Here is a 23,224-nt window from a genome sequence, read left to right as displayed (position 1 = left end):
AGAACCCGGCAGGCTGAGGGATTTGGAGGAATTGGAGGGATTTTTAACAGGGCACGGGGACCCACAGACTCTGCTGAAAAGTAGCATTAGCATGTCAACAAAGGAAGGGACAGGATGCACATGGACAATTGTCATGATATCCCCACAAAAAGTTCAAAAGGGTCCTTATTGGTGACCCCTAACTGTGGCTTCTTCCTGTGTTGACACTTGTAGACACGTGGCCAGTCACTTCCATGCCTTCAGCACCAGGAAGCACAGACTCAGGTGTGTATTCCTGTCCCCCCTGGTTCTGGGGCTCTGCCCCTGCTCCTGATTCAAGGCTGGGATGGAACATGATGGAAAGTGGAGGCACATGGGCCATTGATCGCTGTGTGTCTAGGGAGGGGCTCCAAAGGAACTGTGTGTGTGTCCAGGTTTCACGTGTGACATAGTGGCCCGGAGACCCAACTCTAGCGATATTCTGGGCAGAGGCACAGCAGAGACGACCTTCCACGAAGGAGTATATGTGCTCCGGGCCTGGCTGGCTGTGTCCATCTGAGACAGGGCTTGCGGCTCAGTCCTCAGGCTGATGTCCTGAGAAGAGCATGCGAACGTGCAGGAGTGCAGCCCGTCAGGAACCCTTCCCATCAGTCCCGAGGCTGTCCCTGTGGTCTCCTGGGAGTGTGGGGGAGCCAGAGGGTACCGACCAGGGAGAGTAGCCCCTGAACTGTGGAGCTCTGTTTGGAAGGCCCCTGGATGGGTCCTGGAAGCAGTCCTGCTCACCTCCTGGGGTGTCCTCATGGAGCCTCCCACATTGGGTGCAGCCATGACCCAGCTAAAGAGGATGTCTCTGCTCCCTGCCTGTGATGAAGGTGGACATGAGCACATAGACAAACTGACTGTGCCCATGGGTCGTTTGGCCATGGGAGTGTCCCAAGGGTCTGGGACCTGCCTCAGGCCTGACTCTCATGAGGCTCAAGGTCATGGAGGAGGTGTTCTTGTGCCTTCCCTAGGGTTCGGGACAGAAGGCGCTTTGGCCCTGAGGCTGGTGAATGGAGGTGAACGGTGTCAGGGCAGGGTGGAGGTTCTCTACCAAGGCTCCTGGGGGACCGTGTGTGACGACGACTGGGACATCAACGACGCCAACGTGGTGTGCAGGCAGCTGGGCTGTGGCTGGGCCTCATCAGCTCCGGGAAATGCCCGGTTCGGTCAGGGCTCGGGGCCCATTGTTCTGGACGACGTGCGCTGCTCAGGGCTCGAGTCCTACCTGTGGAGCTGCCCCAACCGAGGCTGGAACTCACACAACTGTAACCATGGGGAGGACGCTGGCGTCATCTGCTCAGGTGGGCCTCATACAGGGTGGGCCCTCACTCCCTTTGGAGGAGTGATATTGCTCAGAGCTCATGAGATTCCCACTCCAGCATCTGTGTGTCACAGCATCATTCCTGGTAGTGGACCTTATTCCAGGGCAACAGGCACCCAGTGGTTATGTCACCTGCTCTGGGTGAAAGAGGAGGTTGGTCCCTATGGGACCCCTGCATTCTCTAGGGATTGCATGCAGGGTGTTGGAGGGGACTCTGGCACTGTGTTCCTGCTGGAGGTCCAGCTTCCTGATGGCAGAGCAGGGAGCCTTTTGGTCCTGCCTCTAGAACTCGAGCTCACCTCCCACCTGCTGTCCTCCTGGGGCCAGCCTGCTAGGCAGAGCCCTTTCTGGGATGCGCAGGTGGGTAGGAAGCTCTGTCCTCTGATCAGGACAGAGATTGTGACTAGCCCAGAATGTGACACTGAGGAGAGAACCCTGGAGCACCGAGCTCCCCATGAACTCCAGAGGTGGTGGCAATGGCGGGGTGAGGTGTGAGAGAGCAAGAGGCCCAAGAATGCAGGCTGGTGATCCAGGCGGGCCCCTGGGGACTGTGGCAGGATGCACAGAGAAAGACTGGAAACTGCTCTAGAGGGCAGCCGTCAACACTCCTCCTGGTGAGATGGTTGACATGGACAGTGCCCATTCCTCACGGTCGTCCTCAGCTAATTCCCGGGGTGTCAGGCAAGGGTATGGTGGCCAGTCTAATGCATGACCCTGGCTCTGGAAAAGGCAAAGCTCAGTCCTCGGGCACAATGTGGCAGGTGATGGGAAAAACAGAGAGATTCAGGCAGCCAGCGGGGGTGTCCACAGCCAGAAGGTGTTCAGGGCACCTGACTGGTGGGCAGACGAGGAGGGCCAAGGACACTGGATCTAGGCCTGGCAAGTTTGTGCTCCACGTCTAACACTGTCCTCCTCTTCCTCACAGCTGCTGAGTCCTATACCTCACCAGGGCCAGGTGAGTTGCCAGTGACCTTCCTCATTTCTCTCTTTGCTTCTTGCCCTCCATGCCTCTCCCCCTCACTCTGGGCAAACTCCTGCCCTGTGAACCTGCCCATGGGCATAGACTCCCCGTCCTCCATCACTGAGCTCCTCACAGTGCCTTCACAGTGTTCCTGGCATTTCCAGGACTATATGTATTGTTGGTCCTTTGATGTTTTCCCCAAACTCTTGGTCGCCTTTTGTAAATTTGACCACCAGTGTTCAGAGAGTTGGCCTGCAGGTGTATGACTTAGACCCCGTTACATCTTGTTTGATGCCCTTTTTGTGACTGATGGACCATTAAAAGCACTGGGGGCCCATGATGGCACATCTGACTTGGATCTCCTGTCCTTTCTTCACTCCTTCAGCACACTGAGGTTCAGCACGGTCACACCTGCCTCATTGTGGGGCAGGTGCCATGCCCAGGAGATAGAGCACCAACTGGGGTGAATGGTTCACAATACACGTGGACATTTGATTGGCTCCTGCCTTCACACCTGTGTTGCTGACTGTTGGGACCCAAACTCCAGAGGGAGGTCAGCCTCTGAGAAGGACCAATGGGCACGTGACTCAGGGCTGGGAGAGGACAAAGCTTTGTCAGTTTGGAAGAGAACAGGGCAGGCTGAGGGATTTGCCGGGATCCATGGGATTTCTAACAGGGCCGTGGGGCCACAGACCTTGCTGAAGAGTAGCTTGTGTACGTGAAGGTAGGAAGGGGCAGGATGCACGTGGAAAAGTGTCATGATGGCCCCACGAGAATTTCAAAAGGGTCAGTATTTGTGACCTCTAACTGTGGCCTCTTCCTGTGTTGTCACTTGTAGACACGTGGCCAGCCACGTCCACGCCTTCAGCACCAAGAAGCACAGACTCAGGTGTGTATCCTGTCACCCGTGGTTCTGGGGCTCTGTCCCTGCTCCTGATTCAAGGCTGGGATGGAAAGTGATGGAAAGTGGAGCCACGTGGACCGTTGATCGCTGTGTATCTAGGGAGGGGCTCCAAAGGACCTGTGTGTGTGTCCAGGTTTCACGTGTGACATAGTGGCCCCAGGTCCCAACTGTAGTGAGATCCTGGGCAGAGGTGCAAAGGGATGCCCTTCCAGGAAGGCGTGTGCATGCTCCAAGGCTGGTTGGTTTTGTCAATTTGAGACCCGGCTTGCAGCTCAGGCCTTCGTCTTATGTTCCAAGAAGAAGGGGTAACATGCGTGAGCGCTGCCTGTCAGGAACCCTTCCCATGAGAGCTGGATCTGTGCCTGTGGTTGCCCGGGAGCATGGGGGAGTCAGTTGGTTCCAGCCAGGGAGAACGGCCTCCAGGACTGTGGAGCTCTGTTTGGGAGGCCCCGGGAGGGTTCCTGGAAGCATCCCTGCTCACCTTCCTGGGTGTCCTCATGAAGGATCCTGCACTGGGTGCGGCCATGACTTGGCCAGGGAATGTGTCTGCTCCTNAATTTGAGACCTGGCTTGCAGCTCAGGCCTTCGTCTTATGTTCCAAGAAGAAGGGGTAACATGCGTGAGCGCTGCCTGTCAGGAACCCTTCCCATGAGAGCCGGATCTGTGCCTGTGGTTGCCCGGGAGCATGGGGGAGTCAGTTGGTTCCAGCCAGGGAGAACGGCCTCCAGGACTGTGGAGCTCTGTTTGGGAGGCCCCGGGAGGGTTCCTGGAAGCATCCCTGCTCACCTTCCTGGGTGTCCTCATGAAGGATCCTGCACTGGGTGCGGCCATGACTTGGCCAGGGAATGTGTCTGCTCCTTGCCTGTGATGAAGATGCACCTGTGTCCATGGGTCGTTTGGCCATTTGAGTTTCCCAAGGGTCTGGGACCTGCCTCAGGCCTGACTCTCATGAGGCTCCAGAGGGTCATGGAGGACGTGTACTTGTGCCTTCCCTAGGGTTCGGGACAGAAGGCGCTTTGGCCCTGAGGCTGGTGAATGGAGGTGAACGGTGTCAGGGCCGGGTGGAGGTTCTCTACCAAGGCTCCTGGGGGACCGTGTGTGACGACTACTGGGACATCAACGACGCCAACGTGGTGTGCAGGCAGCTGGGCTGTGGCTGGGCCTCATCAGCTCCGGGAAATGCCCGGTTCGGTCAGGGCTCGGGGCCCATTGTCCTGGACGACGTGCGCTGCTCAGGGCTCGAGTCCTACCTGTGGAGCTGCCCCAACCGAGGCTGGAACTCACACAACTGTAACCATGGGGAGGACGCTGGCGTCATCTGCTCAGGTGGGCCTCACACAGGGTGGGCCCTCACTCCCTTTGGAGGAGTGATATTGCTCAGAGCTCATGAGATTCCCACTCCAGCATCTGAGTGTCACAGCATCATTCCTGGTAGTGAACCTTATTCCAGGGCAGCAGGCACCCAGTGGTTATGTCACCTGCTCTGGGTGAAAGAGGAGGTTGGTCCCTATGGGAGCCCTGCGTTCTCTGGGGATTGCATGCAGGGTGTTGGAGGGGACTCTGGCACCGTGTTCCTGCTGGAGGTTAAGCTTCTTGATGGCAGAGCAGGGAGCCTTTTGGTCCTCCCTCTAGAATGCGAGCTCGCCTCCCTCCTGCTGTCCTCCTGTGGTCAGCCTGCTAGGCAGAGGCCTTTCGGGAATATGGGGGTGGGTAGGAAGCTCTGTCCTCTGATCAGCATGGAGATTGTGGCTCTCTGGGACTGTGACACTGCGGAACGGACCCAGGAGCACCGAGCTACTTGTTAGCTCCAGAAGTAGTGGCAATGGCAGGGTGCGGTAAGAGAGCAGGAGGCCCAAGAATGGAGGCTGGTGATCCAGGCGGGGCCTTGGGGATGGTGGCAGGATGCACAGAGAAAGATTGGAAACTGCTCTAGAGGGTGGCCGTCATAACACCTCCAGGTGACATGCATGGCATGAACAGTTGCCCAGTCCTCATGGTCGTCCTCGGCTAATTTCTGGGGTGTCAGGCAAGGCTGTGGTGGCCAGTCTGAGGCATGACCCCAGCTCTGAAAAGACAAAGCTCAGTCCTCGGGCACAATGACGCAGGTGATGGGAAAAACAGAGAGATTCAGGCAGCCAGCGGGGGTGTCCACAGCCAGAGGGTGTGTGGGGCGTGCACCTGGTGGGCGTGCGAGGAGGGCCAGGGACACTGGATCCAGGCTGAGCAAGTGTGTTCTCCACGTCTAACACTGTCCTCCTCTTCCTCACAGCCGCTGAGTCCTATAGGACACCGTGGCCAAGTGCGTTGCCAGCGACCTTCCTCATTTCTCTCTTCACTTCTTGCCCTACATGACTCTCCCCCTCACTCTGGGTGAACCCCTGCCCTGTGAACTAGCCCTAGCTCACAGGCTCCCCGTCCTCCATCACTGAGCTCCCCACAGTGGCGCTGCAGTGCTCCTGGCATTTCTAGGAGTGTGTGTATTGTGGATCCGTTGGTCTTCTCCCCAAACACATGTTCGTTGTCTCTAAAAATAGCCACCAGTGCTCAGAGAGGTGGCCTCCAGGGGCATGAGCCCCACCCTGTCACATCCCAGCTGATGCCCTTTTTGTGGTCAATGGACATTTAAAAGCGCTGGGAGCCCTTGATGGCACATGTGCCTTGGGTCTTCTCTCCTCACTTCACCCTTTGAACACACTGGGGTTTGGCACGGTCCCACGTGCCTCACTGTGGGACGGGCTCAGTACTCGGGATGGAGGACCAGTTTGGGGGAAAGGTTAGCCACACGCATGGACATTTGATTGGCTTCCACTTTCACACACGTGTTACTAAGTCTTAAGATCCAAACTCCAGAGGGAGGTGAGCCTCTGAGAAGGACCGACTGTAGAAGACTCAGGGTGGGCGAGGGCAAAGCTCTGTCAGTGTGGAAGAGAACACGGCAGGCTGAGGGATTTGGGGGAATCTGTGGGATTTCTAAGAAGGCCGTGGGGCCCACAGACCTTGCTGAAGAGTAGCTTGTGTACGTGACGGTAGGAAGGGGCAGGATGCACGTGGACAAGTGTCATGATGGCCCCACAAGAATTCCAAAAGGGTCAGTATTTGTGACCCCTAACTGTGGCCTTTTTCTCTGTTGACACTTGTAGACACGTGGCCAGCCATGTCCACGCCTTCAGCACCAAGAAGCACAGACTCAGGTGTGTATCCTGTCACCCGTGGTTCTGGGGCTCTGTCCCTGCTCCTGATTCAAGGCTGGGATGAAACGTGCTGGAAAGTGGAGGCACATGGGCTGTTGATCTCTGTGTGTCTAGGGAGGGGCTCCAAAGGAACTGTGTGTGTGTCTAGCTTTCACGTGTGACGTAGTGGCCCAGCGTCCCTACTCTGGTGAGATCCTGGGCATAGACGTCCTTCCACGAAGGAGTGTGCATGCTCCAGCCCTGGCTGGTTGTGTCCATCTGAGACAGGGCTGGTAGCTCAGGCCTCTGGATTATGTTCCGAGAAGATGGGGTGTATGTGCCTGATACCCGCCTGTCAGGAACCTTCCCATCAGTCCCGGGGCTGTGCCTGTGTTTGCCTGCGAGTGTGAGGGAGGCTGCAGGTGCTGATCAGGGAGAATGGCCCCCTAGACTCTCGAGCTCTGTGTGGGAGCCTCTGAGAGGGGTCCTGGAGCCAGTCCTGCCCACCTCCCTGGGTGTCCTCATGGAGGCTCCCACAGTGGATGCGGCCATGCCCCAGCCACAGAGGACGTCTCTGCTCCCTTCCTGTGATAAAGATGCCCCTGTGCACCTCTCCAAATCTGACTGTGCCCCTGGGTCCTTTGGCCATGAGAGTGTCCCAAGGGTCTGGGACTTTCCTCATTTCTGTGTTCTGCTTCTGCACCTCCACACCTCTCCCGCTCACTTTGTGCAAACCCCTGCCCTGTGAACACGTCCCACTGAACAGGCTCCCACTCGTCCATCACTTAGCTCCCCACAGTGCCGAGGCCGTGTTCCTGGCATTTCCAGGACTGCGTGTATTGTGTGTCCACTGCGGTTCTCCTCAAACACATGGTTGCCCTCCCTAAACATGGCCACCAGTGTTCAGAGAGCTGGGTGCCAGGGGCATGACCTGGATCTGTAACAACCTGGCTGATGCCCTATTTGTCGCCTATGGACCGTTAAAAGTTCTGGGGCCAGGGATGGCACATCAGACCTAGGTCTTCACTCATCTCTTCAACCCTCAACATTTTGGAGTTCAGCATGGTCACACGTGCGTGACTATGGGTCCCGGGAAGGAGGACCAATATGGGAAACAGGTTCGCCACACATGGACGTTAGATTGGCTCCCACTTTCACACCCGTGTTGCTGACTCTTGGGACCCAAATTCCAGAGGGAGGTCAGCCTCTGAGAAGGACCGATGAGCACGGGACTCAGGGCTGGAAAAGGATAAAGCTTTATCAGTTTGGAAGACAACAGGGCAGGCTGAGGGAATTGCAGGGATCCGTGGGATTTCTAACAGGGCCTTGGGGCCCACAGACCTTGCTGAAGAGTAGCTTGTGTACGTGAAGGTAGGGAGGGGCAGGATGCACGTGGAAAAGTGTCATGATGGCCCCACGAGAATTTCAAAGGGGTCAGTATTTGTGACCCCTAACTGTGGCCTCTTCCTGTGTTGTCACTTGTAGACACGTGGCCAATCACGTCCACGCCTTTAGCACCAGGTAGAACAGACTCAGGTGTGTATTCCTGTCACCCCTGGCCCTGGGGCTCTGCCCCTGCTACTGATTCAAGGCTGGGATGGAAAGTGATGGCAAGTGGATGCACATGGGCCGTTGATCGCACTGTGTCTAGGTTGGGGCTCCAAAGGAACTGTGTGTGTGTCCGGGTTTCACGTGTGACACAGTGGCCCAGGTCCCACCTCTAGTGAAATCCTAGGTAGAGGCGCAAAGGGATGCCCTTCCATGAAGGCGTGTGCATGCTCCAAGCCTGGTTGGTTGTGTCAATTTGAGACCGGGCTTGCAGCTCAGGCCTTCGTCTTATGTCCCGAGAAGAAGGGGTAACATGCGTGAGCGCCGCCTGCAGGAACCCTTCCCATGAGAGCCGGGTCTGTGCCTGTGGTCGCCCAGGAGCATGGGGGAGTCAGTTGGTTGCAACCAGGGAGAACGGCCTCCAGGACTGTGGAGCCCTGTTTGGGAGGCCCTGGGAGGGTTCCTGGAAGCATTCCTGCTCACCTTCCTGGGTGTCCTCATGGAGCCTCCCGCACTAGGTGGGTCCATGGCCCAACCAGAGATGATGTCTCTGCTCCTTGCCTGTGTTGAAGATGCACACGTGCCCCTGGGTCGTTTGGCCATGAGAGTGTCCCAAGGGTCTGGGACCTGCCTCAGGCCTGACTCTCATGAGGCTCAAGAAGGTCATGGAGGAGGTGTTCTTGTGCCTTCCCTAGGGTTCGGGACAGAAGGCGCTTTGGCCCTGAGGCTGGTGAATGGAGGTGACCGGTGTCAGGGCCGGGTGGAGGTTCTCTACCAAGGCTCCTGGGGGACCGTGTGTGACGACGACTGGGACATCAACGACGCCAACGTGGTGTGCAGGCAGCTGGGCTGTGGCTGGGCCTCGTCAGCTCCGGGAAATGCCCGGTTCGGTCAGGGCTCGGGGCCCATTGTCCTGGACGACGTGCGCTGCTCAGGGCTCGAGTCCTACCTGTGGAGCTGCCCCAACCGAGGCTGGAACTCGCACAACTGTAACCATGGGGAGGACGCTGGCGTCATCTGCTCAGGTGGGCCTCACACAGGGTGGGCCCTCACTCCCTTTGGAGGAGTGATATTGCTCAGAGCTCATGAGATTCCCACTCCAGCATCTGTGTGTCACAGCATCATTCCTGGTAGTGGACCTTATTCCAGGGCAGCAGGCACCCAGTGGTTATGTCACCTGCTCTGGGTGAAAGAGGAGGTTGGTCCCTATGGGACCCCTGTGTTCTCTGGGGATTGCATGCAGGGTGTTGGAGGGGACTCTGGCACCATGTTCCTGCTGGAGGTCCAGCTTCCTGATGGCAGAGCAGGGAGCCTTTTGGTCCTGCCTCTAGAAAACGAGCTCACGTCCCACCTGCTGTCCTCCTGGGGCCAGCCTGCTAGGCAGAGCCCTTTCTGGGATGTGCAGGTGGGTAGGAAGCTCTGTCCTCTGATCAGGACAGAGATTGTGACTAGCCCAGAATGTGACACTGAGGAGAGAACCCTGGAACACCGAGCTCCCCATGAACTCCAGAGGTGGTGGCAATGGCGGGGTGAGGTGTGAGAGAGCAGGAGGCCCAAGAATGGAGGCTGGTGATCCAGGCGGGCCCTTGGGGACTCTGGCAGGATGCACAGAGAAAGACTGGAAACTGCTCTAGAGGGTGGCCGTCATAATACCTCCAGGTGACATGCATGGCATGGACAGTTGCCCAGGCCACAGGGTCGTCCTCGGCTAATTCCCGGGGTGTCAGGCAAGGCTGTGGTGGCCAGTCTGAGGCATGACCCTGGCTCTGGAAAACAGAAAGGTCAGTCCTCGGGCACAATGTGGCAGGTGGTCGGAAAAAGAGAGAGGTTCAGGCAGCTAGAGTTGGTGTCCACAGCCAGAAGTTGTGTGGGGTGTCCACCTGGTGTGTGTAGGAGGAGGGCCTTGGACACTGGATCTAGGCTGGGCAAGTGTGTTCTCCACATCTAACACTGTCCTCCTGTTCCTCACAGCGGCAGAATCCTATACGACACCATGGCCAGGTGAGTTGCCAGCGAACTTCCTCATTTCTGTCTTCTGCTTCTGCACCTCCACACCTTTCCCTCTCACTCTGGGCAAACTTCTGCCCTGTGAACCTGCCCATGGGCATAGACTCCCCGTCCTCCATCACTGAGCTCCCCACAGTGCCGTCGCTGTGCTCCTGGCATTTCCGGGACTGCATGTATTGTTGGTCCTTTCGTGTTTTCCCCAAACTCTTGGTCGCCTTTTGTAAATTTGACCACCAGTGTTCAGAGAGCTGGCCTGCAGGTGTATCACTTGGACCCCATTACATCTTGGTTGATGCCCTTTTTGTGACTGATGGACCATTAAATGCACTGGGGGCCCATGATGGCACATCTGACTTGGATCTTCTGTCCTTTTTTCACTCCTTCAACACACTGGGGTTCAGCACGGTCACACCTGCCTCATTGTGGGGCTGGTGCCATGCCCAGGAGATAGAGGATGAATTTGGCGGAAATGGTTCATAATACACATGGACAATTGATTGGCTCCTGCTTTAACACCTGTGTTGCTGACTGTTGGGATACAAACTTCAAAGGGAGTTCAGCCTCTTAGGACCGATGAGCACGAGACTCAGGCCGGGGGGAGGACAAAGCTTTGTCAGTTTGGAAGAGAACCAGGCAGGCTGAGGGAATTGCAGAGATCTGTGGGATTTCTAACAAGGCCTTGGGGCCCACAGACCTTGCTGAAGAGTAGCTTGTGTACGTGAAGGTAGGAAGGGGTAGGATGCACGTGGACAAGTGTCATGATGGCCCCATGAGAATTTCAAAAGGGTCAGTATTTGTGACCCCTAACTGTGGCCTCTTCCTGTGTTGTCACTTGTAGACACGTGGCCCGTCACTTCTATGCCTTTAGCACCAAGAAGCACAGACTCAGGTGTGTATTCCTGTCACCCCCGGTCCTGGGGCTCTGCCCCTGCTCCTGATTCAAGGCTGGGATGGAAAGTGATGGAAAGTGAAGGCACATGGGCCATTGATCGCTGTGTGTCTAGGGAGGGGCTCCAAAGGACCTGTGTTTGTGTCCAGGTTTCACGTGTGACATAGTGGCCCCGGGTCCCAACTCTAGTGAGATCCTGGGCAGAGGTGCAAAGGGATGCCCTTCCATGAAGGCGTGTGCATGCTCCAAGCCTGGTTGGTTGTGTGAATTTGAGACAGGGCTTGCAGTTCAGGCCTTCGACTTATGTCCCGAGAAGAAGGGGTAACATGCCTGAACACCGCATGTCAGGAACATTTCCCATGAGAGCCCTGTCTGTGCCTGTGGTTGCCCGGGAGCATGGGGGGGTCAGTTGGTTCCAGCAAGGGAGAACAGCCTCCAGGACTGTGGAGCTCTGTTTGGGAGGCCCTGGGAGGGTTCCTGGAAGCATTCCTGCTCACCTTCCTGGGTGTCCTCAAGGAGGTTCCCGCACTAGGTGGGTCCATGGCCCAACCAGAGATGATGTCTCTGCTCCTTGCCTGTGTTGAAGATGCACACGTGCCCCTGGGTCGTTTGGCCATGAGAGTGTCCCAAGGGTCTGGGACCTGCCTCAGGCCTGACTCTCATGAGGCTCAAGAGGGTCATGGAGGAGGTGTTCTTGTGCCTTCCCTAGGGTTCGGGACAGAAGGCGCTTTGGCCCTGAGGCTGGTGAATGGAGGTGAACGGTGTCAGGGCCGGGTGGAGGTTCTCTACCAAGGCTCCTGGGGGACCGTGTGTGACGACGACTGGGACATCAACGACGCCAACGTGGTGTGCAGGCAGCTGGGCTGTGGCTGGGCCTCATCAGCTCCGGGAAATGCCTGGTTCGGTCAGGGCTCGGGGCCCATTGTCCTGGACGACGTGCGCTGCTCAGGGCTCGAGTCCTACCTGTGGAGCTGCCCCAACCGAGGCTGGAACTCGCACAACTGTAACCATGGGGAGGACGCTGGCGTCATCTGCTCAGGTGGGCCTCACACAGGGTGGGGCCTCAATCCCTTTGGAAGAGTGATATTGCTCGGAGCTGATGAGATTCCCACTCCAGCATCTGAGTGTCACAGCATCGTTCCTGGTAGTGGACCTTATTCCAGGGCAGCAGGCACCCAGTGGTTATGTCACCTGCTCTGGGTGAAAGAGGAGGTTTGTCCCTATGGGACCCCTCTGTTCTCTGGGGATTGCCCGCAGGGTGTTGGAGGGGATTCTGGCACCGTGTTCCTGCTGGGGGTGCACTTGCTAATGGCAGAACAGGGAGCCTTTTGGTCCTGCCTCTAGAACACAAGCTCACCTCCCTCCTGCTGTCCTCCTGGGGCCAGTCTCCTTGGCAGAGGCCTTTGGGGGATGTTCGGGTGGGTAGGAAGCTCTGTTCTCTGATCAGCACAGAGGTTGTGGCTCTCCCAGAATGTGACGCTGAGGAGAGAACCCTGGAGCTCCAAGCTCCCAGTGAACTCCAGAGGTGGTGGCAATGGCGGGGTGAGGTGTGAGAGAGCAGGAGGCCCAGGAATGCAGGCTGGTGATCCAGTCGGGGCCTTGGGGATGGTGGCAAGATGCACAGAGAAAGACTGGAAACTGCTCTAGAGGGTTGCCGTCATAACACCTCCAGGTGACATGCATGGCATGGACAGTTGCCCAGTCCTCATGGTCGTCCTCGGCTAATTCCCGGGGTGTTAGGCAAGGCTATGGTCGCCAGTCTGAGGCATGACCTTGGCTCTGGAAAACAGAAAGGTCAGTCCTCGGGCACAATGACACAGGTGATGGAAAATTCAGAGAGGTTCAGGCAGCTAGCAGGGTGTCCACAGCAAGACGGTTCCGAGGGCGTCCGCCTGATGGGCATACGAGGAGGGCCAGGGACACTGGATCTAGGCCGAGCGAGTGTGTTCTCCACGTCTAACACTGTCCTCCTCTTCCTCACAGCCGCTGAGTCCTATACGACACCGTGGCCAGGTGAGTTGCCAGCGACCTTCCTCATTTCTCTCTTCACTTCTTGCCTTACATGACTCTCNGGGTGTCCACAGCAAGACGGTTCCGAGGGCGTCCGCCTGATGGGCATACGAGGAGGGCCAGGGACACTGGATCTAGGCCGAGCAAGTGTGTTCTCCACGTCTAACACTGTCCTCCTCTTCCTCACAGCCGCTGAGTCCTATACGACACCGTGGCCAGGTGAGTTGCCAGCGACCTTCCTCATTTCTCTCTTCACTTCTTGCCTTACATGACTCTCCCCCTCACTCTGGGTGAACCCCTGCCCTGTGAACTAGCCCCAGCTCACAGGCTCCCCGTCCTCTATCACTGAGCTCCCCACAGTGGCGCTGCAGTGTTCCTGGCATTTCCAGGACTGTAAGTATTGTGGATCCGTTGGTGTTCTCCCCAAACACATGTTCACTGTCCCTAAAAATAGCCACCAGTGCTCAGAGACGTGGCCTCCGGGGACATGACCTGGACCCTGTCACATCCCAGCTGATGCCCTTTTTGTGGCCGATGGACATTTAAAAGGGCTGGGGGCCCTTGATGGCACATCTTCCTTGGGTGTCCTCTCCTTACTTCACCCTTTCAACACACTGGGGTTTGGCACAGTCCCCCGTGCCTCACTGTGGGAAGGGCTCAGTACTCAGGGGAAGGAGGACCAGTTTGGGGGAAAGGTTAGCCATACCCATGGACATTTGATTGGCTCCCGTGTTCACACATGTGTTACTGAGTCTTAAGATCCAAACTCCAGAGGGAGGTGAGCCTGTGAGAAGGACCGATTGTAGAAGACTCAGGGCTGGGCAAGGGCAAAGCTCTGTCGGTGTGGAAGAGAACACGGCAGGCTGAGGGATTTGGAGGAATCGGTGGGATTTCTAACAGGGGCTTGGGGCCCACAGACCTTGCTGAAGAGTAGCTTGTGTACGTGACGGTAGGAAGGGGCCGGATGTACGTTCACAAGTGTCATGATGGCCCCACAAGAATTCCAAAAGTGTCAGTATTTGTGACCCCTAACTGTGGCCTTTTTCTCTGTTGTCACTTGTAGACACGTGGCCAATCACTTTCAGGCCTTCAGCACCAGGAAGCACAGACTCAGGTGTGTATTCCTGTCCCCCCTGGCCCCAATGGCTCTGCCCCTGCTCCTGATTCAAGGCTGGGATGGAACGTGATGGAAAGTGGAGGCACATGGGCTGTTGATCACTGTGTGTCTTGGGAGGGGCTCCAAAGGAACTGTGTGTGTGTCTAGCTTTCACGTGTGACGTAGTTGCCCAGCGTCCCTACTCTGGTGAGATCCTAGGCATAGACGTCCTTCCACGAAGGAGTGTGAATGCTCCAGCCCTGGCTGGTTGTGTCCATCTGAGACAGGGCTGGTAGCTCAGGCCTCTGGATTATGTTTCGAGAAGATGGGGTGTATGTGCCTGATACCCGCCTGTCAGGAACCCTTCCCATCAGTCCCGGGGCTGTGCCTGTGGTCACCTGGGAGCGAGGCGGAGGCCACAGGTGCCGACCAGGGAGAATGGCCCCAAGACTGTGGAGCTCTGTTTGGGAGGCCCTGGGAGGGGTCCTGGAGCCAGTCCTGCTCACCTCCCTCAGTGTCCTCATGGAGGCTCCCTCATTGGTTGCGGCCATGAACTGGCCAGAGAGGATGTCTCTGCTCCCTGCCTGTGATGAAGGTGGAGGTGAGCACATAGACAAACTGACTGTGCCCCTGGGTCGTTTGGCCATGAGAGTGTCCCAAGAGTCTGGGACCTGCCTCAGGCCTGACTCTCATGAGGCTCAAGAGGGTCATGGAGGAGGTGTCCNTGGGAGGGGTCCCGGAGCCAGTCCTGCTCACCTCCCTCAGTGTCCTCATGGAGGCTCCCTCATTGGTTGTGGCCATGAACTGGCCAGAGAGGATGTCTCTGCTCCCTGCCTGTGATGAAGGTGGAGGTGAGCACATAGACAAACTGACTGTGCCCCTGGGTCGTTTGGCCATGAGAGTGTCCCAAGAGTCTGGGACCTGCCTCAGGCCTGACTCTCATGAGGCTCAAGAGGGTCATGGAGGAGGTGTCCTTGTGCCTTCCCTAGGGTTCGGGACAGAAGGCGCTTTGGCCCTGAGGCTGGTGAATGGAGGTGACCGGTGTCAGGGCCGGGTGGAGGTTCTCTACCAAGGCTCCTGGGGGACCGTGTGTGACGACGACTGGGACATCAACGACGCCAACGTGGTGTGCAGGCAGCTGGGCTGTGGCTGGGCCTCATCAGCTCCGGGAAATGCCTGGTTCGGTCAGGGCTCGGGGCCCATTGTCCTGGACGACGTGCGCTGCTCAGGGCTCGAGTCCTACCTGTGGAGCTGCCCCAACCGAGGCTGGAACTCGCACAACTGTAACCATGGGGAGGACGCTGGCGTCATCTGCTCAGGTGGGTTTCAGTAGGGTTGGCGTTGGTATCATTGGTTGCAATTTGTCTCATTTGTTCTTAAGTTTAGTTTTTCAAAAATGTCTTATACAGGGCTTCCTTTTTTTTTTTTAAATCTTCCTTTGTCTTGTACCTTGGTCAGTATTATTCATTATGATGTTGGGAGGTATTGAAACGTGAATGTGTTAATCAATCTTTTTTTTTATACCCATATCGTGTCAGGCAATGGCATAGTCAGCTATAGGAAATTGTCTCAAATGGGGTGTGTGGGGTAGCATTTCAGAGGTCTTTTCTTGACTTGTGTAGGCTTGTATTTCATTCTTTTTTTTTAAATATTTTATTTATTTATCTTTAGAGGGGAAGGGAAGGAGAGAGGGAGAGAAATATCAATGTATGGTTGTCTCTGCTGAGGAGACACAATGTATTGTGTGTCCCCTGCCAGGAACTGGCCTGCAACCTAGGTATGTGCCCTGACTGGGAATCGAACCACGACCCTCTGGTTCTCAGGCCCGTGCTCAATCCACTGAGCTACACCAGCCAGGGCCATTCTTTCTTGACTATAAGTTTCCTCTGCGAAGTTTGATGCTTTCTGTGTAGACCCGGTGTGCTGTGCCAAGGGCAGCGCCTCCTGCAGGGCGTGGCAGCACATGTCTTGCTGTTAGTTGTGTAGATTGCACTCCAAACGTTACCCATGGCACTTGCCCCTGAGCTGGACTCCTCACTCTTCTCTCTCAGTGAACTGCCACTGGTTACATGGTGGACATTTCGTTTGTGTTCACTCAGTCACTCCACCTGCTGTGTTACAAGGGTATCTTTCTAGGCTCTGAGGACAAAAGCCTTGTCCCTCCCCACCCTGTATGGCAGGGGACAGGTGTGCCTGAGCATTCGATCTGCTCAGTTTCTTCCTCCTGACTTCTAGCTGTGCCACCTTCTGTGCTATGTGTCTGATATGACCCTCTGTCCCTCACAGCTGCCGCGTCCCAGTCCACAGCCACACCAGGCGAGTCCCACTGGTCCTGACCTCTGTCTCACCGCTTACCTTAGCAGCCCCCCACCAGTAGCTCCAGGAGGGGCCTGTGAAGGTTTCTGCTTTCCAGTCCCTTCCCTGATCATTCCAGAGTGTTAGATGGGGCTGGTGGAGCCCACGACACACTGGTCCACTGGTGTGGCTCAGCAGGATGAGTGCATTTGGGCTGCAGCGCTTACCCATAGCTGGTGACAGAGGAGGATCTGCCTTGGGGTCCTTTCTGCTTGAAAGCTGTGTCTGGGTCCAGTGTTATGTGTGACGAGAGAACGTAGCTCTTTTATGCCGGAGACTCTCTGCAGAGCGGCCAGGACACTTTCACCAGAGAGCACTGTGTTTGGAAAGCATCACGATGGCTCTTACAGATTGTACCACTTCATTAACATTGGGAAGGACATTCAAGGCCATGGTGTTGGCTCAGTCAAAAAAAGGCCCCTTCTCCCCCATCCACAGTGCTCCCCCCACCCCCACTGTCCTGGACCCCGGATCGCTAGACCCATCCTTGATTCTGTGCCCTGCTTCCTAAGCCTGTTTTGTTTCCGCTCCATATTGTTGGTACACGAGTCCTTCCTACGGTGAGCATCATTGGGACCCAGCCAAAGCCCCGCACTCGGCACTGTAGTCAATGTGCTCGAATCTTGGGTTAAAACACTTGTGTATTCGTCACCTCATCCAGTGTGGTGCGGGTCCCTCTACCTTCTACCTAACAGAGTGTGGCATATATTAGTCAGGGCATTTTGGTTTGCAAGTGACAGGAACCCAGCTCAAACTCTCTGGAGCTAGAAAAGAACTCCATGGCTTACATATCTGGGACATTTAGTGGTAACTCCAGCTTCAGGTACAGCTGGACCCAGAAGTTCCCAGGTTGTCTGTGCACTTTCCTTCCCTCTACCTTCTCATGTGTATGGTCTTCACTGCCAGCTTGCTTACTACACATGATGGGCATTTGCCAGCCCCAAGTGTACATCCCACCAAGAGATAGATTCTGTTTGTCCCAGTATCACAGCGGCCAAGGCCTAGGAGGACTCTGAACAGCTTGGTTGGCATGAGGTGCCTTGTCACACATCACTCCCATTTGCTTTGATGGCCAACCAGGGTCTCATGCCCACCTTCCCCTTCCCCAGGGGAGAGGGGGAGGATGCGGCACTAAGCCTTCCTTGAACTTCATGGTGAGTGGTTTGGGTTGTTGTTTTTTCCTTTTAATAGGAAGGAGGGTTTCTACCATGATAAATATCAGGGCAGGCTTTGGGTGCTCAGGGGAGAGTGAGCCTCCAGAACTAGCCTCCATCCCAGGGGAATGGTGTCCCCTTGTGCAGGTTGAGTCATCTGAAGGTGGAGTCTCCGAAGCGAGGCCCTAGGGCTGTTCTGTGGTGGGGGCTGGGAAGCTGTCCCTGGTGGTTTCCTGAGGCAGCTGCCCGGATTGATCCCAGTGGTCACTGCCAAGGCAGTCGCTGGCTTCCCCGCTTCTCCGTTGTTCCCATAATGGCTAGAATGTACACAACTGTGGACATTTTGAGGATGCAGGTGTCGTCTGCTCAGGTGGGCCTCCCAGATATCGGGTTTCTGTTTTCATACAGTTCTCTCCAAACACGTGCTCCTCTTTGCACTGGGCTGCCCCGCCCTGGACTTCCCTGGTAGACGGGCAGTTTTTCTGAGAACCTCGTCAATAGCTGTTGATGAGTGGCTACAGCATGATCCTTAGGTGGACCCCTGGTGCAGACAGGGTTTAATGTACAAATTCCCCCCACAACTGTTTTAGGGGAGACGAACCCCTGAGATTTACCTTTACTACTCAGCTCTCCTGGAGAGCCTGCAGAAGCATTCCTCGGGGCCACGAAGGGCACAGGCCTCGGGCATCAGCGCCCATGTCTCAGGATCCCAAGGGCACGTTCCAGCACATCCTGGGCACTGAGACTGACTGCGTTTCCTTCTCTTTCTTGCAGCTTCACAAAGCAATCTGTCTACCCCAGGTGAGTCACTGCAGCCCAGCCTCCCTCTCTGGACCTCTACCCTCTTGTGTTTCCAGAAGCAGGAGAACGGGCTCCTTCCAGGGAGTGATTTCTCTCTGAGAACTCAGGGCTTTGTCACAGTGACCAGCCAAGTCCCCAGGAGTATGGCTGTCAGTGAGTTCAGCCTAGAGAACCCCTCGGACCCCTGCCATCACCGGCCACCTGTGCTCATCGGGAGAGGGGGCAGTGGAAGAGGTTTTTGTCCTCTGGTCCTTCCAGGTGCCACTCACTGTCCCAGCCAGCCTGTAGAGAGTCGTGACCATTTTAGAAACACAGCCAAGTAAAACCCTGGTGCATGCTTATCCGTGAAAGAATTCCTTACGTTGAAAGCCCAGCCCCCAAAGTGCCCTTTGTGTCGTAATGGCGATGTCCAGTGCCAGACGTGTTGGGAAGTGCTGCTGTGTGGCTCTTCTTGGCCATTCAGTGGACAGTGGAGTGAGTGGTCAAGGCTCTGAGATGTCCTGCAATAAGGAAGAGGATTGTACTTCTTCTTTGAAGTGGCTGACCACTGGATTTAAACATTTCCAGTAAAATCCTAAAACCACTTCACTGTCTTTCTAGGTTGGTGGCAGCCAACCCCGGGGACCACTGAGGGTAAGTCTCAGGTTTGTCCACCTCACGCGCAGGCTTGGCTGCCCATGGTGCCGATGCTGGTGGGTACACAGCCTCTCTCACCCTGCACACCCCCACCCCCAGGTCAGGCCCACCCGACCCTGCACCCCACAAGCCCTGCGTGCACAGAGCCAGCATCTGGCTGGCACGCACGCAACTTCACACCGCCCCTGCTACCCAGATCACATTTGTTCCATCTCCTTTGAAGTAAATGAGTTAATTGGTTCTTCAAAGAATAGAAACAAAAGCTTTGATTTCTTGGAATGTCACCAATGTTTTGGGAGGAAGACAGGAGATGACAAATGGGTAATTTTACAAATAATTGTGCTTTTACCTGTAAGTGTTACCTGATGACATGGATACAGTTCTGGAGCTTTTTATTGTCTTTGAGACATTGCTCTCACCATCATTTTAAATGCCTGAATTATATTCCATTGCACAGCTGTGCCCACCAACTATTTAATTAGTCCTCAGGTGCTGGGCATTTTGGTAATTTATATTTCTTCATTATTATGAATGATTCTGTGATGAAGAATACTTTTAGAAATGAATGTGGGCAGGCCTCATTTTTTCCTGTAGAACAGGGGTAGATTTACTGGGCTGAAGCTAACCTAGTGCCTGGTGTCTGGAATATACTTTAAAAACACGGTATCTTATGGTGTTAATTATCTGAAGGTCTTAGCTGTGCGTGTGACCACATAGCCACCAAGAAGGGTTGTTACATTACAGAGTAATGAAAAAGAGAAACCGACCTCCTCCTTCAGGCAGAGGTCGAATGCAGTATTAAGTATTTGTTTCAGAATCAATGATACAATTACAGTTGTGACAGGTGTTTCAAGGGGAAAGATCACCGCACAAAGGGCACATTGGCAGGAGCTTCACTTGATCCAGGAGTTAGCGAGAGTTCTGCATGAAGCTGAGGATTATGAGAGAAGCAGACTCATTTGCTCACGCTAGGTCTGGAGCCAAAGCTTTGGCTCCCATCCGCCCACTCTGTTAGGATTCACTCCATTCCATTCACTCCCTCCCAGCCAGTCCCTCAGATCTTGAGCTCCCTGAGAGCGTGGCCCATGGCCAGCATCTTCATGTGGCCCCGGGGTTGGCAGATTTCTGTCACACAGCAAGCAAGCACTCCATGACTGTGTCACGGATGCCAAATAACTCATCATTATCCTTTCTCTTTATCAACAGCTTCTTCCCATGTGGCCACCAACCCAACCAGTAAGTGTTGAGTTCCCTGACAAAGCCCCTTTCCCTTCCCCTCAATGACAGTGGCACTGGGGGGAGATGATGGGAATGATGAGGAGAGCGTTGCCCTAAGTGTGGCTGCCCTTGGAAGGGTGTTCTGCTGACCCTGGGTGGTCAGGCCAGGTCTAGGCCACCTCCTATTCACATTCTGTCTCGTCAATCGTGTGCTCTGGGGGTCACGGCATTTTGGTTTTGTCCTGGCAGCAAATTATTCCTGTGGAGGCTTCCTGTCCCAGCCGTCGGGACGCTTCTCCAGCCCGTTCTACCCTGGGAACTACCCGAACAATGCCCAGTGTGTGTGGGACATCGAGGTCCAGAACAATGACTGTGTGACCATTGTCTTCAGAGATATGCAGTGAGTGGGTGGGGTGGAATGGGCCATGTGGGGGTCCTCACAGACATTTTAGAAGGAAGCAGACGGGACCTGCACTTCAGCAGAGGTGCTTCCCATTGACATTTTTTTTTTCTGGTGGGTTTAATTTGTAACCCAGCATGAAGATAGTCCAGGAAAGTGGGGCCAGGACAGGGGCCTTGGCTTCAGGTCTCAGTTCGGCCACTATTTGCTGTGTGACTGTAGGAGCTCCCTTAACTTTCCTCAGCCTCTGTCAGAGAAGAGGAATGAAATGCCTGCTCGCCCCTCCCCGATCTGTGGTTATTGGGAATGTCACAAGGGAAATAAATACATGGAGATACTTGGAAAGTGTTATCCAGGGGAGGGACTCTGTTGGGAGCAATGATAATAATGCAAAGGACCCTATTAACAAACCCACCAACTGTTCTCTTCTCTCCACTCTCTCTTTTATGGAAGGGGGGTGGCTTCCAGGGCTCAGGCAGAAGTGGCAGAACCATTGTGTTAGGCAGAGGAGACATCATCAAAGCACAGTAGTATGTGACTGGTCCAGGGTGGGGAGTGGCCATGCAAGGGGCACCAATGCTTTCAGTGTCCACGAGAGAAGGTGTCATAACTTCTTCCCTCCGAGCCACCACTGAGCAAGATTGTTTTCTCTCTGGATTTCTCATTTGCAGTGGCTTTGGGGGGATGTTTCTGCCTTGGAAATTTATGTGGGGTCTTGCAGAAGATATGTGATTCTGATCGCCTTATCATTACAATTCATGTGGGTTTCTGGGACTCCATGTATAGCTCACGAAGTCCTGTGGAGGGAGGCTGAGCAGGGCTGGTTCTTTAGGCAGCATCTGGACAGCAACGGCCACAGCATTTACTCTGTGAAGCACTTCCCACGAGCTGTCCCATCTGAGCCTCACAGGGGCTCTGCACAGATAGGATGGCCCCCTTGTGGGCAAGAACCCGACCTTCGAGGAGGGCATGCGACTCATCCAACCTGTGCTCATTCAGTAACTCATTTCTATCACCATGACTTCATGGATATCCGTTTCAGTCTAGGGAAAATCAGGCTCCTTTTGTTGAAGAAAGTCTGAGGCAGGATGCGAGTGTTTCCTGCAAGATGCAAAGGGCTGTTCGAGAGAGGGGTTGTGTGTGTCACCCCAAAAGGCAGGAAGGACTAAGACCCATGTATGCAGGCCATGGGGAGAGGAACCCCTGCTTTCTTTAAGAAATTCTGTTATTCTCAGTTCTTAAATTTTGTCAGAGTTTCTGACCCGGAAGGGTAGCCCCACACCCAGACCAGACCTCCTGCCCCCACTCCTGGTGGGAGGTGAAGCCAAAGCTGTGTGTCCTGTCTCTGCAGGTTCGAGGGGAACTGTAACTATGACTACATCGAAGTGTTCGACGGCCCCTACCACAGCTCCCCTCTCCTGGCCCGGCTTTGTCAGGGGGCAAGGGACTCCTTCACTTCTTCGTCCAACTTCATGTCCGTCCGCTTTGTCAGTGACGGCAGCGTCACCAGGAGAGGGTTCCAGGCTGACTACTACTCTAGTCCCTCCAACCACAGCACCAGTAAGTCCCCAGGCTCGTCAGGGTTGGGGCACCCCCCCAAAGGCCTCTCCTCCTCAGTCTTTCTGTGGTGGTGGGACAGAAACCTGCAGCAGCCCTGGCAGGTCACTGAGGCTTGATCTCATGCTGAAAGGGATGGGAGCAGTGGGTCTTGGGACTCCAGCTGCCCAGAAATGAGGTCAAGGGCGAGAACTGACCAATACGCTGTGTACTGATGTTACTGATGTGGTCAGTGGAGACTGAGGAAAACATGCAAGATGATGCCTTCACCATACAGTGAGACATCTGTGTCAAGGGCAGGAGTGAGCCCTGGCTTGAGGCCTGTGACCATTCCAGAGCATGGGACACTGTGACCATGTCCTGAGACCTGGCACATTTGGCTGCTTTCTGAAAGTCACTGGTCACTCCACCACTTCCATCAGAGGCCCATGGTCACTATTCAAGCTGTTAAATGGACTTATTTACAGGCTGGCCAGGGACTGGGCCAGGTGATGGCCAAGCACTCATTTTCCACCTGGATTTTAAGCTTTGAACCTGCTCCATAGCTAGAGGACCTATTTCACAGCATTACCAAAATACAACTGGAGCGTTACTTCACTTTCTAGATAATGGTACCTTGGCCAAACATTTCACTGCTGTCACATCCTGCCCCCTGTTCTTCACCTGAGGAGTCCCCAGTGCCTGTGCCCACACAGGGCTCTCCTGAGAATGAGAGTCACTGGAGTCACAGGGTCCCTTTGGTGGGGGGAGGTTGGGCGGTGGGAGCGTGTCCTCATGTGGACTGTCTTTGTCATCCAACTTGGACCCGGCACCTGTGTATAGGGTATGGGAGGAGCTCAACAGGGACTTGCTGGCACTTGGGGGCACTGACTGACTTCGTTATCTGCCCTTGGCCACCAGAGCTGCTTTGTCTGTCGAATGAAATGCAAGTCAACGTGAGCAGGCGCTACCTCCAATCCCTGGGCTATTCTGCCAGTGACCTTGTCATTCCCGACTGGAACAGGGTCTACCAGTGTAAGCCCCATATAACGTCAAGCCAGGTGACCTTCACAATTCCCCACTCAGGCTGCGGCACCACCCAGCAGGTAAGCCTGGGCCTTCCCACTCTGCCTCCTACTGAGAAAGCTTCTTACAGTGATACGTGCTCTGTGTTGCTGAAATCCTGGGGACCCAGGT

At 55.3% G+C, this 23,224-nt stretch overlaps 1 protein-coding gene and 1 long non-coding RNA gene across 2 annotated transcripts in view; both read left to right on the top strand.

Annotated features, from left to right (window-relative positions):
• The window catches only part of LOC118996279 (deleted in malignant brain tumors 1 protein-like), a 62,250-nt gene that overhangs the window by 13,682 nt on the left and 25,344 nt on the right, over nt 1-23,224 (top strand). The window contains exons 9-25 of the mRNA XM_037059577.1: nt 214-264; nt 993-1,322; nt 2,268-2,297; nt 3,142-3,192; nt 4,204-4,533; nt 5,477-5,506; nt 6,348-6,398; nt 11,531-11,860; nt 12,805-12,834; nt 13,895-13,945; nt 14,917-15,246; nt 18,211-18,237; nt 18,838-18,870; nt 20,080-20,109; nt 20,341-20,491; nt 21,843-22,051; nt 22,949-23,222. Of these exons, the coding sequence (XP_036915472.1) occupies nt 214-264; nt 993-1,322; nt 2,268-2,297; nt 3,142-3,192; nt 4,204-4,533; nt 5,477-5,506; nt 6,348-6,398; nt 11,531-11,860; nt 12,805-12,834; nt 13,895-13,945; nt 14,917-15,246; nt 18,211-18,237; nt 18,838-18,870; nt 20,080-20,109; nt 20,341-20,491; nt 21,843-22,051; nt 22,949-23,222 (2,338 nt within the window). The remainder of the gene's footprint in view (nt 1-213; nt 265-992; nt 1,323-2,267; nt 2,298-3,141; nt 3,193-4,203; nt 4,534-5,476; nt 5,507-6,347; nt 6,399-11,530; nt 11,861-12,804; nt 12,835-13,894; nt 13,946-14,916; nt 15,247-18,210; nt 18,238-18,837; nt 18,871-20,079; nt 20,110-20,340; nt 20,492-21,842; nt 22,052-22,948; nt 23,223-23,224) is intronic.
• LOC118996284 (uncharacterized) lies at nt 6,494-11,027 on the top strand. Its single transcript, XR_005068459.1, has 3 exons — nt 6,494-6,540; nt 9,747-9,752; nt 10,971-11,027. It is a non-coding gene; the product is annotated as an uncharacterized LOC118996284 (long non-coding RNA).

The sequence above is a fragment of the Sturnira hondurensis genome, unplaced genomic scaffold (assembly GCF_014824575.4).
Source record: "Sturnira hondurensis isolate 20B ecotype Veracruz unplaced genomic scaffold, ASM1482457v3 Scaffold0011253, whole genome shotgun sequence".
Taxonomy (NCBI): domain Eukaryota; kingdom Metazoa; phylum Chordata; class Mammalia; order Chiroptera; family Phyllostomidae; genus Sturnira; species Sturnira hondurensis.
The sequence above is the reverse complement of the archived record's forward strand: the minus strand, read 5'-3'. Positions and strand labels throughout refer to the sequence as shown.